At 40.0% G+C, this 17,934-nt stretch overlaps 1 protein-coding gene across 3 annotated transcripts in view; it reads right to left on the bottom strand.

The window, feature by feature from the left end:
* Nucleotides 1–88: 88 nt before the first annotated feature.
* The window catches only part of LOC145439337 (uncharacterized), a 29,330-nt gene continuing 11,484 nt past the window's right edge, over nt 89–17,934 (bottom strand). For 2 of the 3 annotated variants that reach the window (XR_013915149.1, XR_013915150.1), the window contains exons 6-10: nt 11,784–11,946; nt 11,425–11,613; nt 5,377–5,450; nt 5,208–5,316; nt 89–260 (exon numbers count right to left, since the gene is read on the bottom strand). Coding sequence is in view for 1 of the 3 variants with exons in the window: in XM_080316841.1 (XP_080172967.1) it covers nt 11,498–11,613; nt 11,784–11,946 (279 nt within the window). In the remaining 2 variants the exon portion in view is untranslated. Of the gene's footprint in view, nt 261–5,207; nt 5,317–5,376; nt 5,451–10,845; nt 11,614–11,783; nt 11,947–17,934 lie in introns of those variants that run through there. The other variant, XM_080316841.1, reaches the window with a different exon arrangement.

Raw genomic sequence — 17,934 nt, 5'->3', positions numbered from 1 at the left:
AAGCCTCGCCTGCGATATCGCTTGGCCTTAAAGGTTACACGATCCTGCCTTAGATGACATATAAGTTGAACAAATCATTTATGTACTAGGCCTACATATTTGCTTGCCTTTATATTGTGAATGATGAAGTAAAATTCACATGACGTTGCTGTGTCAGCCGCGGTATAGTGCGCACTTTTGTATGTCAACTTGTAATTGGCCATCTTGATTTCGTTTTCTTCGAAGCTATAAGTTGACTTGGTATTCTGTTGCGAAGTCACCTTGAAGTAAATTTCATAGCAGTACTCGAGATGCGTTCCGCATCAAGTATATGAATTACTTCCGTGCAAAATAGAGAATTCCAAAACAGTGACTAAAGCGAGTATCGTATAGTCCAGGGGCGAGTGACTTGAGTGCATGGGGCAGGGATAGCGTCTTAAAGATTGAGAGGGGAAAATGACATCATGAAATGCACTGATTAAATTTAAGTGTCAGCGGTGCTTCTCCGGCTTATTTATCTATGAGGAGGAGGCTAAAATTTGCTTTAATTTGCAATAATAGGTACCTTGTCAGTTGTCACCTACGCTTCCGCTTTTGCCTAACAGACATGACCTGACGAAGTATAATGGTGATAAATCGAGATATCGCGATCTTCATTTTTCAACGCACTGCCTATCAAGAGTAGTGTTAGAGTCAATAATACTATAGGTTTGATCATGGCAAAATGCAAGTAATTCCACCAGGTCACCGTGGTAGTTACATTAATGTGTAAATAAAATATATATAGGCGAGAGAGAATGGATCAGACGAAGAAAATATACACCTCAAGATTATGTGTCATTATTGTTTTCAGTATTCACGGAGTTTCGACTGCTGTGATCATTTCCATAGGTGTTCAGTAACGAAATAGCCTACTACTACATCTACGTGTCTAATTCTACGAAAAACTCATGTAGTTTTTCTTTACTCGCAGTAGGCTGATTGCCCGCTACTTGTACTTCTTCTGACTTATTTACGTGTCGTTATTCACAGTTTGTAATGTTCAAGTATCATGTTCCTCAAAGAAGAGTAAGAGACAGACCTAGATAAAGAAATTCGAGGGCTGTTTTCATGGAAAGTCCAGAATAACGAGACGCTTAGGAGTACAGAACTTCATAACACATTTGAATAAAATATTCATATTTATACCCGAATATTCCAGAATATTCGTGATGGTTAGCGCGAAATATATATGAAGTGACCGATATGTTTCCACGAAAGTCTCGATCAATATAATTTATGTAATGTGTGCAATTTCAGAATGCATATTCGTATTTAGTACAGCTTCATTAGAGTTTTTTCTGGAATAAATAGGACTGAGCAAAACCTATCGAATTACCTATTTACCATATTTCAGTTGCCCTCCTAATCGCGCAAAGCGTTAATGTAGTATGCGATACAACTCATCCAAACCGTTCGTCGTCACGTTGTCCAATAGAGACATATAGTTTGATCAGAGATATCACCATGCATTTAGTGGCGAAATAGCGTGTTGATTTAATCCACAGCTGCAACACTAATGGGTTGCGTGTTCGAGTCCGACTGAGGTTGACTCTGGAATTCCTACATAAGTGTTGGAGGCTTATTTAGGCTCCTCCTCGCCATCTCATCCGTGTTAAGTGTCTTATAAAAGCCTAGGAGTGGGTCGTGCTACACATCGGCAGATACGGAATAAAAATCAACAAAATCGGGCCGGTTTAAATGACCATAGTAGTCGACAAACACCATGAATACCTACAACAAACAATCATGCAGCGGCCTTTCACTCATTTTCGCGAGACATTAAAAATTACGAGCATTGGTTCAGCAAGTGTCATAATAGTGATGCATTGTCAATAATGAGTTTTATAATAACGAGGCGCTCGGGACAGTGATCTTCAAAATAGAAAGGCATTGAATATTGTTAGTTAGGCAAGGGTTGCCGTTTCAATGGACAACCAATGGTCACGGATAATGATTCTGATGAAGGGAAAAAACGAAGGAACAATATTTAAAACGTTAAAAAACAGGAAAAACGAATTCCTTGTCAGTCTGATGACTAGCTATCACAATAAATAGGCAAGTTTATGCTTCATAAAAGGCTGTCCCGATGTGCAATATGGTGCAATGTTTATCTCCACCATACGCAGGTTGTAAATTACGTGATGTTATAAGCAAATGTCTCATCATTTAACATGTGATAGCGTACTAATTGCCTGCCTTTAGAGTAGAGCAGGATGGAGTTTACTAGTGTTGGGATCAAGTCACTACCTTCGAGTCACGAGTCATCTCGAGTCATTGCACATTTGACTCGAGTCAAGTCAAGTCACTCGATTTTTGGAGGTGACTCGAGTCAAGTCGAGTCAAGTCAGGTCAAGTGACGAGTCAAGTCACTAGTGGAGTCAAGTTGAATTTGCAAAGCACGAGACATGATTCAAAGTCATTGCATTATGCTATCTGTTTTAAATGCAGATTGAAACCGATTTATTCTGAATCGAGGAACGAACAAAAAGTTGATTATACGCGCATATAGAGTAGACGCTGTATCGCTCCCGCATACGTAGAACTGCTAAGCTGACCACGTAGCGGTAGCCCCAGTCTAGAATTATCAGACAAAATACAGGATAAAATACGAAACCTTGAAAAGAGGATAAGGTGCAACACCCTACCCACACACAATTATAAACGTATGAACGATATTCATTGGATTTAAATCATACCAGAGGGTTGGATATGGTGACCACTGGGCAATGTGAGCAGTTTATAGAATAGAGATATATTGCTAGTATCACTTTACTATTAATTTACAACAACGTAAGGTGTAGGCTCCAATCACTGCGTTTGCGATCGATTTATTTGTGATATAACAATGGAGGCTCGGTAAAACGTACAATCATTGAGTGATTGGTTTCTCTCACAGGTCACACAAGCGTATCGATAATTACAATCCGAACTTATACAAGGCACAGCGATTTAGTCGACATCGATTACTTGATGACTTGAAATTGACTCGTAAATTTTGCTTCCAGCCACGAGTAAATCCTCATTCCTGAAACTTCGAGTCAAGTCAAGTCAAGTCATTTTTGCAAAGTGACTCGAGTCAAGTCAAGTCATACGATAAAGGGGACTCGAATCTGACTCGAGTCATCCTAACACTGGAGTTTACATGTGTTCAGCTTGCGAGACCTGCCTATAGTGATTCTCGAGGATACCACGGCGATAGTTCAGACATTTTGAATTGGAACCTTCTACCATACGTTATTTGTTAATAATTTATACGCAAAATGGAGTGATTGGCATATCCCGCTACGCGCGCGCCTTCTTCGCTGGTTTGATTCATCCCATCTACCTACAGCGGGTTGATTCGCAACAGTCTGATACGCATGTCATTGCTAGCGTCAACTAATGCGTCTGCAGCAGGGCTCAGGATCTACTGTATCTCCAATATTGTTTGATTTTTGCTGATTAGCGATTTTTATTTCATACTGTTTCAATAAGGGTTGCGTTGTCAAAAACGCAACCAAACATAGCCGAGCTGGTCGCAAAAAATTGTCTACAGCCGTCACATTGATGACATAAAATCAACGTGTCGTTTGGGTTGATTTCTCAACGGGCAGCGAGTTGTTTAAAATGCCAGGAGGCCGTAGCGTGACTTTTCTGCAAAATCAAATGTGTTAGATCAGGGGGGCAACATACGGCCCGCGGACAGTTTCCCCTCTTACATTATAATGTGGCCCGCGGCCGATATCTCCCACTACTTGTTTACTTCGTCAACTTTTAGTGACTGTATGCTATTATATACGTGTGTGCGTAGCGTGCGAGAGCAGAGCTTACGCGTCAGTTCGTCGAAGCGAGAAGACTTGCATATCGGCATTTACGATCTACTAAACCCTAATGTTGTTTGTGCTAATCATGGTTTAGACTACAATCGTCTTTTACACCAGGCCGATATATTTCTTATTTTTGATTTCGTAATTGCCGACGTGTAGCACGCCCCACTTCTAGGTGTTCATAAGACACCGCTTGCACAGATGAGATGGCGAGGAGTCCAGATAAACCTCCAATACGTAGGTAGGAATTCTGGAGTCGACTTCGATCGGACTCGGTATCACAGCCCATTGGTGTTGTAGCTGTGGAATATACAACTACGCTATCTCGCCACTTACTCAGCCCTAATGAATTGATATCTTGGTAGATTTGGGGTACCGGGTTTATCGAACGCAGGGATATCTAGTTATAGATATCCCTGATCGAACGCCTTGAAATCTTGCACCGTGTGTTGATGGATCATAGAGAAGCAGGCATGGCGGTGCCTGTATGACAATGCTGTTCTCTAATCACCATTGTGTTCGTCATTATCGACGAGAATTGGCTTTGAAATGACATTGCTGTTGTTTCGGGTTGCCATATTTTGGAAATGTGAAAATAGGACACTTTTTCAGAATTTTCAGACCTGCAATACCGGAGGAAAATCCTAAAAAATGGTAGTTTCCCACTTCGTGGTCGGTTGACTTAAAAGGTCAACTTTCTGACTCAAACCCCGAATAACAGTTTTCCTTTCACATTATCCGCTATTTAACTAAAATAAAATCAGCTTTCCATCTCAGCTTCCGAAATAGCCGCCGGAGCGTTACTTCAGTGATGATTTACTGTATCTCAGTCGCATTTTAACCTATATTCAACCAATATTCTCAAAAAATAGGACAAAATCTCAAACAAGAGGGCATTAGGGCGTCCTCCGAGGACACTTTCCAAAAAGAGGACGTATGGTGTAACTCTACTGTTGTTAAAATACATTCATTAGTACGATTTATTTCTTGTATATGTGGATAAATGAGCGTTACTGTATCGATTCAGCGATCCGGCCCGCCAAGTAATTAATTTTCCTATATCCGGCCCGCCAACTGCAGAAGTTGCCCGCCCCTGTGTTAAATAGTGATCTGGTTGGAAAAGACCTCCGTCTCTATTGACCACTCGCGATACAAGTAACTGATGCAGACAATCTATTATGCGTCGCACCGCACCGCCGAAGCAGCCAGATACCCATGAGGCAGATACAATACGAGACATAACTGTCACAGGGAGCAGTATAGAGCACCCTGCCACACGGTAACCTGGAACGCTGATCAACATTTAGCATTTCCTATTACTTGTAGCATTGCTCATAAATTCCTATTGTATACGAATATTAGATAATAACTATAGCCTACTTGTGTGTGGAAAAACATATCAAAATATTGTGGTTGATTCACGATTCCGATTACTCGCACCATCATGAACGGGTGAGATGTCTTCGCCAAAGTCGAGATATTTGAAAACCTGGAGAGACAGGATGTATTTGCATCAATATTTCATCATCGCAACGCTTTATTCACACACCATTGATCGACATTGTAGCTTGTATTCCATTCATGCGCATCGTAATACGGATAACCATACCTGATGTCAGAAATCTGTAATACAAATATGGCAATATTATAGTGCTCTAAACCGTAACTATATGCGGACCATCTGTGCGCCAGCAGCACTCAAACTTGGCGCGTGATAATGGGCTCAGAGTGGAACGGACGCCTACAAAACCAACACATTTTCCAGTTACCAAATCAAATTCAAGAATAATTCATTACTATTTGCTATGGACTGCTCATGGCCTTGAAAGCGTTTCGTATAGGAAACGATTCACTATGATTTATTTAACACGGGCACTGAATATGAGACGTTTAAGGCGTATTGGCAGAAAACAGACAGTAGAAAATTATTTTAATCAAGTTTCGCATGCTCCAGAAATGCTATTCATTATGATCGTCTTCGATCATAGACCTATACGTGCAATGTCCCACTCAGTGCCAGTCAATATCAGGATATTTTGATATGATGACATCCGTAAAGGCGCTCATGACTTAATCAATATTTCAGATGCTTCATAAGTCATGCATAACACGCTGAACTCAAACACGATACCTGATACTAAAATAATACACTATAATTCCAATCGCATCTTCCTTAGACATGCGAACAGCCAATATTGACAATTTCACTGTACAAAAAGCATTTTACTTCATTACATTGCATACTGTGTACTGTGTAGGGTTGCATTTAAAACAAAAATCAATCTAAAACAAACATGTTTAAAACAAGGGCCTTGTTTAAAACTAGGCTTACCATATTTTGGAAATCTAAAAAGAGGACACTTTTTCAGAAATTTCAGACTTGCAAAACCGGAGAAGAATTCTCAAAAACCGGTGAATTTTTCCCACTTTGTGATCGGTTGACTAAAAAAAGGTCATATTTTCGCTCAGAGCTAAATTCACCGTTTTTCACTCCGAAATACCCGCCGGAGCTTCACTTCTGTGCTACCTGTGCTGCTTCATAAAAGAGGACATTAGGGCGTCCTCCGAGGACACTTTCAGAAAAGTCAAAAAAAATGACAAATCCTCTTAAAAGAGGACGTATGGTAAGCCTATTAAAACATGCTTTTTATTGTTGTTTTTTGTGTTTTTTATGCCATGACGTCATGAATATTCAATTGTAATGTCATAGTGGATTGACATTGACAATGGAAAATATAGTGTAAATTTAGCTCCTTTGACGGAATATCTGTACTATATTTGTTGAACCGACTATTTTGAGGGTTCCAACCATCGAATATCGTATATGTCTGCAATATCGGGTGGTAATTGTCCGTAGGCTGATACAACATGTTTTTGGAAAGTATTTTCACAATTATGGCATGATTTTACAATTAAAAAAACACAACATGTTTTAAATAAAGTGTTTTAAACAACCATTTGTTTAAAATGCGACCCTAATACTGTGTATTCGCACGACATTGCAACCAAAAGACATTACACACAAAATATTTTCAGCATGGCACTTTAACTAGCTTTTTTCGATATGGTCTAGTCGAGGAGACATGTGATAAAGCATCAAGATTCTACACGACAAAATATTTGAAAAGCACATTTTTAGAAATTTGAAAGTTGTCACGTTGAATTCCAATTTGACAGGTATACAGTCACGAGACGATAGGCCCTAGTAGTAGGGTTACTATGCGTCTTCCTTTTGAAGGATTTGTCCTCCTTTTTCAGAAAATTGAAATTGCCCTCCGATAACGACAAAATGTCCTCCTTTTTGGCAATGCATGTCCTCCTTTCTCGATTACAAAATATGGTAACCCTACTTATACCAGCATTACCTCACTATAACGCGATGGATTTTCAGGACATTATTTTAGGTGAATCAAAGAGCCGTGTGATCAAGACATTCTTTTCTATAAAATACTTTTATACATCAGGGCCGAGTATAATATCAAATAGTTTAACAGTGAAATAGTGACGATAGGAAGTCGGTATGAAAGCAATATAGGCCTTATTGTTTAATGAGTGCTAGACTGCGGCCATACATTTATTTCATGCAGACATGAACCAGTGAAAGACATGGATCCGGATGCACAGCAGTGGATTCGGGTTTCGACTATAACAGATGATTGCCCAGCTCCGAATGCGAACACACTTCTGCTGTTCCTGTGGTATCATGCCCACAATTCGAGCAGGCTTCACGGGTTAGCTGAACGGGACGAATGTATTGCTTTTTCAAAATGTAACATTCGAGATATACTTTGCTTCGTAAATATTTCCATGTGTCGGTAGTACATCGGATACCCGCAATCAAGGCCCACATGCAGGCCTCTTTTAGTACCTCATGTGGCCATAACTCCCTGATGAAATTCTGCTAGTGCGTTCCAATATTTTTGTCGGAAACACACGGAAAATCTTTTGTTATCTGCACTCCCCCCCCCACAATCGAAATTCCATGATTTCGATAATTTGGATATATAGACCTACACCGAAGATTTTATCACAAAATCCTCATCGCTCATTATGCTCATTACTGAAATCAGTTAATCTGTTGAACGCGCCGCATATCCTGATTATACGTCACCGCTGGAAAACCAACTTAGCACAAGTATGATGATAAGACGCGTATCGTTAGTAGATCTTAAAGGCTCCGAATTCCTCACACAACCAGTGTCACGATTACAATACACAGCTGCCATATCAATGTGTTGCGGGTTCGAGTCCGACCGAGGTCGACTTCGGAATTCCCTACCAAGTATTTGGGTTTATTTAGGACAGGGGTGTCAAACTCAATTCAGGTCGCGGGCCGGATTCAGACCTTCAAACGTCTCGCGGGCCGGATCAGTAAAATGTGTTTCAACACACATAACAATGAAGTTACTGGTTTATTGCACACACATAGTTTTCTAAGTAAGCATGCTCTGCTCACGTTACGGGGATACGCTACCCCTCGAACGGCAAGACTTTCAAAAATTATTTGTTTTTGATATTTGTTATCTTTGATGTCATATTCCCCGCACCTAAACCTTCTGATGATCGGATAAGTGTGTTCTGGCGACGGACAGACAAACCGATGGACCTGTGGCGCCCATGCACTTTCGGACCAAAGTCACTACACAGCCATACGGAGAAAATAACTTTAAAACCCGAAAGTACGCGAGCCCCGTCCTAGTCAGAGTTCGTCAAATCAAATTTTACCATGACGCCCTTTGAATGTGCGATTATCGCCGAAGCCGATCTATTCGATGCGCACTGGGTATCGTAGTATAAATGAAAGTGGTTGAAGAACTGTCACCCACGTTATGGTATTTATCATGCCACTTGGCTCCAAATTACAGGAATATGTCTTGATCAATTTTAAAGTTATGGGTATATGACAGATTTTTCACGTCGAATGGTAGCCCTTTAAATCAATGACACAATCATCACACAAAATGAAGTGGGGTCTATTGAAACAATATTTTATGAAAATGTACACATATTGACAATTGACAAAAATCGACCGAAAATGAAATTGAACGAAAGGTAGGGAAGTGTGACCAACCAGATTTGTAGGTCGAACTAACGGCGGAAGGAATTATATCCTCTTCAAGTACACACGGTTCGTCTTCTTTGACTGCGCTCCCGTATTGCTGCTTAATCTTGAGACTTGACATCTCTTTTCCTTAACGATCGCCTCAATATTTGGATGCAAATCCAGACTAGCAGCTCACTTAACGATGTGTCTATTGGTTATCCGTGAGCGTTGAACTGTTTCATTATTGTTCATTACAGAGAACACTTGTTCCCAAAGATATGTAGTTCCAAACATGGATAAAAGAGCTCGCAAACTAACAAAGTGTATTTTCATTCTGTCGTCACTTGTGTCTATTACCAGCAAGATGCGATGTCAATAATAAGCGTATCATATTACCATCCGGCAGATGCCAGTCACTCGAATTTGCGTACAACTGTGTACTGTTCATTCCTGCTGATTAGCAGCATTCATATGTAACAATTGAGAGCAACGCGCTACAACGCGTTTGACTGATTGCTTTCGTCATGTTATATGATAAATACAAAGCACTGCTAAAACTGAGCAATCTGAGCATGCGTCTTTTTCATTTATCCAGAAATGGTCTCGCGGGCCGGATGAAATGGCCTCGCGGGCCGGATGCGGCCCGCGGGTCGTATGTTTGACACCCCTGATCTAGGATCTTCCTCGCTACTTTATCAGTACGAGCGTTGTCTCATTGAAGCGTGTAAATGGACCGTGCCAGTCGACAGTTACGGAATCATAATAAAGAATATCGGCCTGCTCATTCCATCCATTCTTATGGAAAAAAGTGTGTATTTACACCCTGAATGTAGCACACAAAAACGGAAACTGTCTTAGAATTTTGAAATTCCGATCTTGGGGTTTTTGTTGTTGTTTTTGGTATTCATGGTGTTTGTCGACGAATATGGTCATTTACACCAGGCCAATTTTCTCCATTTTCAATCCGTAGCGGCCGACTTGTAGCAAGGCCCACTTCTCGGCCTTTTCAAGACACCGCTTACACGTATGACATGGCGAGGAGGAGCCTCCAACACGTAGATAGGAGTTCTGGAGTCGACGCGGGCCCGCGGGCCGTATGTTGCCCGCCCCTGTGTTAGTAGGACCGAGCATAATGAATCGAGTACCTGCATATGAATCGAATATTAAATCTAATGATTCGAGTCTAGTAATGAAAGGTGATTATTTTCGAGTACCTAAAATTATGTGCCACTTGCCACTAGGCGTTCCCCCAAATTTATCCAGCGGTTTTCCAAAATTTGGATTTGCGATCACAGTAGAAAAATAATGGTTGTTTCTCGCTATGTCATGTCAATCATACGAATATAGCCTACAATCAACAGTTCACGTCCGGAAAAAGAATAAGTGGGGGTGCAGCTAACCGTTGAATCAAATATTTATTCACAAAAGTAGTGTCTCTTGGATGCTCGTCAAGGTTTATTTCTGATTCAAGGCGCATGATGATCAGTTTTTACGTGTGGAATCATAACAAGCAGAAGCCTGAGCCTGGGCCTGAGGCACTCTCTGATTTTCGAATCTTTGATGCTAATGAGATTCCTCTTGATACCCCTCAGCGCCAGCCTTGTGGGAATGATAATCTCTCGCTGCTCATCGGAAGATTCGACGTTGTTCCTCTGAATAGACCTTGAAAAGGTACTAAATGACTATCAAACGTTGAAAGATATAATTACAATGCCAGAATTTGAGTTCTGCCAAGATCCCGGTGACGATTGTAGCAAAATTGCTCGAGACAACGCATTCCAGAAAATGTTTCCTGAGGTGCATCGACTTTGCTGCATTGCATTGTCAATTCCTCTAGTAACCGCCTGGCCAGAGCGAGAATTTTCGACCCTATGTCGTGTTAAAACCAACCAACGAAATAGGCTACTAGATATCGCCCTGAATGCTCCATATCAACATTTCGATATATGGTCTGGAGCAGATCACTGACGAGGATGCACCAAAGATAGCTGAGAAGAGGCAAAAAAGGACCGACAAACAGCGATATCACTTGTCATTTATTGTATTTGAAATCGGTCAATTGCGACTTCGAATGAGTGATGGTTTTGAAAAGTTAAGCGATAAACTGGCGCAGCCCGTAATTTTTATCTACAACGGGCTTCACGGTCCTCTTTCCAGTTTTTGCTTCCGATATCAACGAGAAAGTAGTCATAGAACCATCGAGTAATGGTTTCTACTACACTCTGGGGAAATTTGAATAGAGAAACTATCTTAGTTGGAATGCTAGGGTTTTTAAAAGTCAGAGCTTTCTTTTTCTATTTAGTACTAGGATGAGGAATGATTAGTTGCAAAATATGCAAAACAATGTTGTATATCACTGTTACATATAGCTTAAAACTAGACATTAAAAGAATTTGGATCTCACATTTTGCAAATGTTCAAGCAATTAATTTCGGTTGTACATACTGTATATTAGGTATAATAGGGTATCGGTGAATGGAGCATAACGGTTTCAGAGTGTAAATGACACGATGAACACATGCGCAATATGTGCAAGGGGCGAAGATTCCTTACTTGGTTACCGTGTTTACCGTATCCGTACATATCGCTGTAAATGGAGTCCAGTGAATAGCGATTGTAGTCCAGCTCATAATGATACCAATCCGGAACGTAAGACTTCAAAGTTGCGTTGTTTTTTTTCCAGTGTCTCCAATACCTTTCTTGCACGCTTCAACATTCCTGATTCAGCGATATCGGTATAATCTACGAAAAAGAAAACATATTAAAGCGCTACGCTTTCGATCGTTATCGGTAATATACAGCAGAAATATGAAATATGAGCGACACAACCCATTAGCTATAGGCCTACATATTGTTAAGAAAATGAACATTGCTCTATTATATTAAGTACGAAATCGCCTCCTTGAACTTACAATCCTTCACTGCAAGATGGTAATAGTCAACGAAGAGAGAATACAAGTTCCCTCCGACATCACGTAGAAATTTGTCGATTGTTCTGTATCTGAGTTTAGCATTTTGTCTTGCTATTTCGACTGGAGTATCATCAGGTACATGCCATATCATCACGTCGTTGGCCTTGAAATAAAATTACCAACCATAATGAAAAATAATTTATGCAATTAAATTTTAAATTATGATTATTAACACCAAATCTTCATATCATTAATTTTCAGGGAGTTCACCGTATCGGCAATGACAGCAGTAAAGAAAAGTAAGAAAATGGGTTCAGCTAACGCAGTGGTTCTCAACATTTTTTGACCTTTCGGCGACCTATCAATAAGATAAATAGTTCGCGTTTTGAGGTTTCGGCATTTCAGAGAGCTGCATAATATATATATAAATATATAAACATATATATATTAGCTTGCTGTTGCATAACTTCTGACTCAAAAGGCCCCCATCATCCATAAAAACCCAAAATGTTCTTTCATAATCATGTATCAGATTTCAACGTTCGCGTCAAATCTCTGGTTTTCATCACAATGCATATGCGTTGCATATAACTGTATCCAATCGGTGAATCATCGAATGATGCCTATTCAGTTGCTTACAAATATAGGTGTTGTTAGGATGAAACTTATTATTATTATGTATAGTTTTGATAATGGAACATTCCAGTGATAAATTGAGGCATGGATGCAACATTTGGCATCATTTGGCTGGTCCGGCACTTAACCGATAGAAAGGTATGAATCCGGCCCAAGACCGGGATTGAGTGCGATACCTCAGGTTTAGGGTATGTCTACAATCTTATCCCTAGTAAATATGACATCACTGATTGTTGATATACACCAGTGGTCGGGAACCTATGGCTCGCCAGCCATATATGCTTATATCATGATATGGCTTTGTGGTCAATGATCAATTTTGAATCTAATTGTAGTCGATTTTGCTCTAAAACAGTGATGTTTCTGCGTGGCAGTCTGAATCCTGCGCTTCCGATTATAGGCGCAAAAGCCTGTCTGATTTGGTATCTACGGGTGCTAAGCGTTGTAATTCATACACGTCTTCCATGACTTTATTAACACAATAATACGCTCAAGTCGGATTCGAATGAAGATATAGCTGACAAATTGTGTAGCAACAACAATATACAGCAAGAGCAACATAGGCTATAACTTGATAAAGACAACTGACACTTATTACAGCAACCGCAATATACGAACGAGCGAGTACGAAAGCAAGGAACGAACGCAAGAAGACGAGTAAGATTTACGATCAATTTTGCGACAACGTCAATAACCAACAAATGGTGGTTCGCAGACGTCTTATATAGCGGTAAGAACAGCCTATCTGAGAAGGCTTGATTACAAATGATTACTAATATCAAGGTTAACAAATGAGATACGCAATCGACGTGGCTGATATTGCTACCCAGTGAGCGATGGTGAGAAACAAGAGGGCGAAAATACCCCAAAGGAGGCGACTGCATGGAGAGCGATATGCATATGGGGCAAGAATGTTAGAACGTCCAGCGAGATATATCCGATTAACACGGCCGAAACATTTCACATGAAGTCTGCGTATTGTATATGAGAATTGAAAAAAGGCAATTCCACGCAAAGTAGACGTGGAAACTGATTTCCGAGCACCTACGCGGAAAACGACATTTTTTCAGTCAATTCACCAGCGATCAGGGGCATTGTGCATAAATTTTCCGTTAATATGACCTGATTTTGGGATCCGGGAATATGGGGGGGAGATTTGTGTCGAGCTTTTTATAAGGTAGCGATGAGTCGAAAAAGGTTGGGAACCACTGTTGTAAAATGTGCACTAGTACATCCCAATTTCATGGACTTTCACAAAATGTCATATAGTTGTAACAGCAGTGCAAGTAGAAATATATAGCTTGCAACGGGTTCCAGACCGCTATATAGTTGAAATTTTATTGTATGCTAAAATGTCTGGAAACTGGCTTGATTAGTACGGGTGCGGGTGTAATAACATCAAATGACCATGACGTCAATAGCAGGGTTGTAACCAAGTCACATGGTGCCGAGTCACGAGTCAATCTGACTTTTGTGGTTTTGACTCGAGTCGAGTCGAGTCATTTTCAATTCATCACAGACTCGAGTCCGAGTCCAAGTCACCGTTTTAAGGGTCAAGTCCGAGTCATAGTATTATGACTCGAGTCGAGTCCAAGTCACACTATTGAAGTCATGTTCAACTTATGTTTTCAATCCTGCTTGGGTGATATCGAATTCCTTGCTCGCCAAACATGCTTATTTTGTCCCTATCATAGTCTTGGCACATGTTTATTTAGGCAGATAACGGACAGTTCCTGGCCTCATTTACCGATGCTACAGATAGACGAGACAGGCCGCCAATACGATAACTTTACTAATCTTAGAACTTTAAATCAAATATCTGTCAGTCTGATATATCACAAATGCAAGCATTCAGTTTTTATTACTAGCACATCGACGACTTCTCACAAATAGCTTATAGAGAATTAACGAATTCACGTCTACATACTATATGATAGAGAACCTACGAATTCACGTCTAGATACAAGCTGGTAGAGAATCACCAAATAAACGTTTATGTAGAGGTACGGTTTTGCTTTCACATTAAATCAGGTGGTTGACCAGAAAAATGTCAACTTTCCTGCTCAGCTCCCGAAGTAGTCGCCGGAGCGTTACTTTAGTGCTGATTTACTGTTATCTTAATTTTCCCTACATTTACAAAAAATTGTCAAAAATGAGAAAAGAATCTTAAAAAGGAGGCTACTTCTTAAAATTGTTAGATTATCTGAAAGAACTTAAATTTGGCTCAATTCCAACCAGAAGAAAGCAATGCTAAGAGAAAATATTTTGAATTAATTACAAAGAGACTTTCGAATTTTACCGGCTACCTCATGATATTGTTAGATTGTGTAAAAGTATGATTCATAGTAAATTTGGCTCAATTCCAACTAGAAGAAGCGAAGTTATTGGAGTGGAATATTTTGAATATGAAAAAATAGTCGACTAACTACTAGTATGTAATTATATTATATGAAATCATTTCTCACTAAAAATACTCCATGTATTTTCAAATCCAAAATTTTCTCCACTCATATCATTGATTCCACTATTTAAAATTAAGCCAGATTCAGTGTTCTTTTTATGCAACGTAACAATTTTATCAAGTAGCGACCATGTAGAATAAAAAAGAAGTTATTTTTGATCGGCCCTATTGTACAAACATCACACAACATTAGCCATTCATTATTACTCACGTGCACAATGAACATATCTAACAAAACGTCAAGTGGACGGAGGGTATTGTGTGTTTATACAGACAGCAGATCAAATCAACGAGTTATACTTGAAAAATACAAAGTTGAAAGGAGATTCTCATATATGTTGAGGCGACATGGCCTTAGAATAATCCACATCCACTGGATACACGTTCCACTGGTGCATTAGATGCAGGAATTAAAAAGCAATTTTGAACCACACTGAAGAGCATTAGATACTCATCCATTCTAGTCGCCCAAAAATACAAAGAATCATCGCCTTCAAATCTACACATGAGCTTATCAGTCTCTTCCAAGTAGGCTACTTGACCATCTGAGTCATTTCATTGGCTCTAATTGGACTTTGCTTCGATTGTTTGCTTGTATAATTGAAAAGTCTTGAGTACTATTACCTCGTCACCACGGGATTATTTTGTACAATGCATTGCTCTTCGCTACTATGTACCATTGTCTTTTGTTTTTACGGCGGCATATCTGATATCAGAAGAGTGCAACGAAAGCAGTGGTGACAAATAGCGATGTCGACAGAATTCGTCACATGCGTTGATCTAACCATTGTAATTCCCAAATTTCTTCACCTTCAAGTCATATAAAATAGGCCGAGTCAATGACTTGAGTCGAGTCATGCGTAATGACTCGAGTACAAGTCGAGTCAATCCAAATATTGACTCGAGTCGAGTCGAGTCATTTTCCCATTTCAAGAAAATGACTCGAGTCAAGTCGAGTCACAAAAAAATCGTGATTCGAGTCTGACTCGAGTCATTACAACCCTGGTCAATAGTATACAATTGTGACGTAACAATTGGTTGGCATCTTCGCATGGCACATTGGAAATATTGAACCAATCTTTTGACGAAGAAGACTCCCCACCACTGATATACACTGTTCTTGTTTATCCTCTTGCAGATGCTGACGTCGATAGCGATAGCCCCTGGCGATTTTCATCCATCCAAATCACGTTACGTTACAAATTACGTTACTCGAGCCTGATACACTCTAACTAAGGCCTGGTTAGAACAAGAAAGATCGATCAGGGAAGACAGAGAAGGGAGAGTCTGATTGGTCCCTATGTATAATATATACCGGGTTTTTACAGTCGCGACATGGGTCGCGAATAATCTACATTTAGCTGGCAATCGCACTAGAGTGATCCTTCACTATACATGTGATTTCTGCTGTAGCTTATGTAACAAACAGATTTCCTCCTGCTAACCGCGATCTCATATGGGTGATTTATTACTGTTCAAGCGGAAGAAATAGAAATTGAATTTCCAATTCGAGTTTGATTATGTAATTTTGATAGCCAATTACAATGATGAAGATGTATCGGAGCTTACAATTTATTTCCCCACAAGGAGATCGTTTATAGAAAAAGGTTGAAACCATCGATATATGCATATAGTGTCGACACAAAAGAGTAATTCGTATTGCAATATAAAGGATAAATGTCATGTTCCATTAGTTTCGCTGAATCAATTACTTCTTTGAAATGAATCATGTTTTATAAAACTGCCAAGATGGACAAACTCCTAGTCCAGAATTTTCTTCATTGTTCGTGCAACGGTTGATGAACATAATTAATGTATGGGTTGCGTGGTTCATGTGCGCAGATTTAGGCCCCATAGTCGCCCATATGACAGTTCCATCACAGTAAATAATGTTTAGTAAGGCGTGTAGAATTATTCAACCACCTAACATTCAGTTGTGTTCCTAGGTACGTAAAGCGTCAATGTGGTATCCGCTGCAGCGTATCCGTATAGCGCAATGGTTCCCAACCTTTTTCGAATCATCACCCCCCCCCAGATTTTGTGAAAATAATAATCGGTATACAATGTGCAATCATCGGCAGGTTGACTAAAAAAAAGTCAACTTTTCGGCTCGTTGTCGAATTTTACACTTTTGCAACTAAATTTCCGTGGGTTGACTAAAAAAAAGGTCATTTCTCCGACTTGACTCCAATATAGCCGTTGTAACGCGTCATCGCTTCCCCCAATCGTCCCCTTCGCTATTTTCGCCCCCTGTGGCCCCCTTTGTCCATTTTCGCCTCCCTATCGCCCTCTTCGTCATTTTCGCCCCCCTAGGTCGCCAAATCGCTATTATGAACTGCAAGCCTGGTAATACAAGTGAGTGTGCCATACAGTAATATATTCCAAAAACGGAGAAGGAAACTTATCACTTTTGTATTCGAAGAGCTTCTTGGAGGTACAGAACTTCATTATTTTGCATTCAGCGCATCGTATTATTGACTAATCAAGCACTAAAATCACTGCAGTAGAAAAATCACAGATATCGCACTCTCGTTGTCCTCAATAAGTTCGTTGCATTTTCCGGGGGTATCGTGCAGTGATTTCCTTGGAAGCTTAAAGGGCGAACCCAAGAACAATATTCACTCGAAAAAATATCAATTTGCTATTAAATCCACATGTTACGTCATCGCGATGTGAATGTGTTTGCATTTAGAACGCACAAAATAGTAAAACTGCACTTGAATCGTAGCATCAATGTTGCGACTAGCACCTTTGGTTCATTTTTCTGACAACATTCGAAAAGATGCTTGGCGTACTAAGGTATGTGAGATACGGGTACTATACGTCCTCTTTTAGGATGATTTGTCCTCCTTTTTCGGGTTTTTGAAAATGTCCTCATTTTTGAGATTTTGTCCTCTTTTTTAAGAATTTGGTCAAATTTATAGCAAAATTCGACTGAGATGCCGTAAATCAGCACCGAAGTGACGCTCCGGCGGGTATTTCGGCAGCTGAGCGAACGATGACCTTTTTTTTTATTTTAGTCAACCGACTACAAAGTGGTAAAAATTTACCACT

The sequence above is a fragment of the Botryllus schlosseri genome, chromosome 5 (assembly GCF_051294905.1).
Source record: "Botryllus schlosseri isolate E-star chromosome 5, Bs_hap1, whole genome shotgun sequence".
Taxonomy (NCBI): domain Eukaryota; kingdom Metazoa; phylum Chordata; class Ascidiacea; order Stolidobranchia; family Styelidae; genus Botryllus; species Botryllus schlosseri.
The sequence above is the reverse complement of the archived record's forward strand: the minus strand, read 5'-3'. Positions and strand labels throughout refer to the sequence as shown.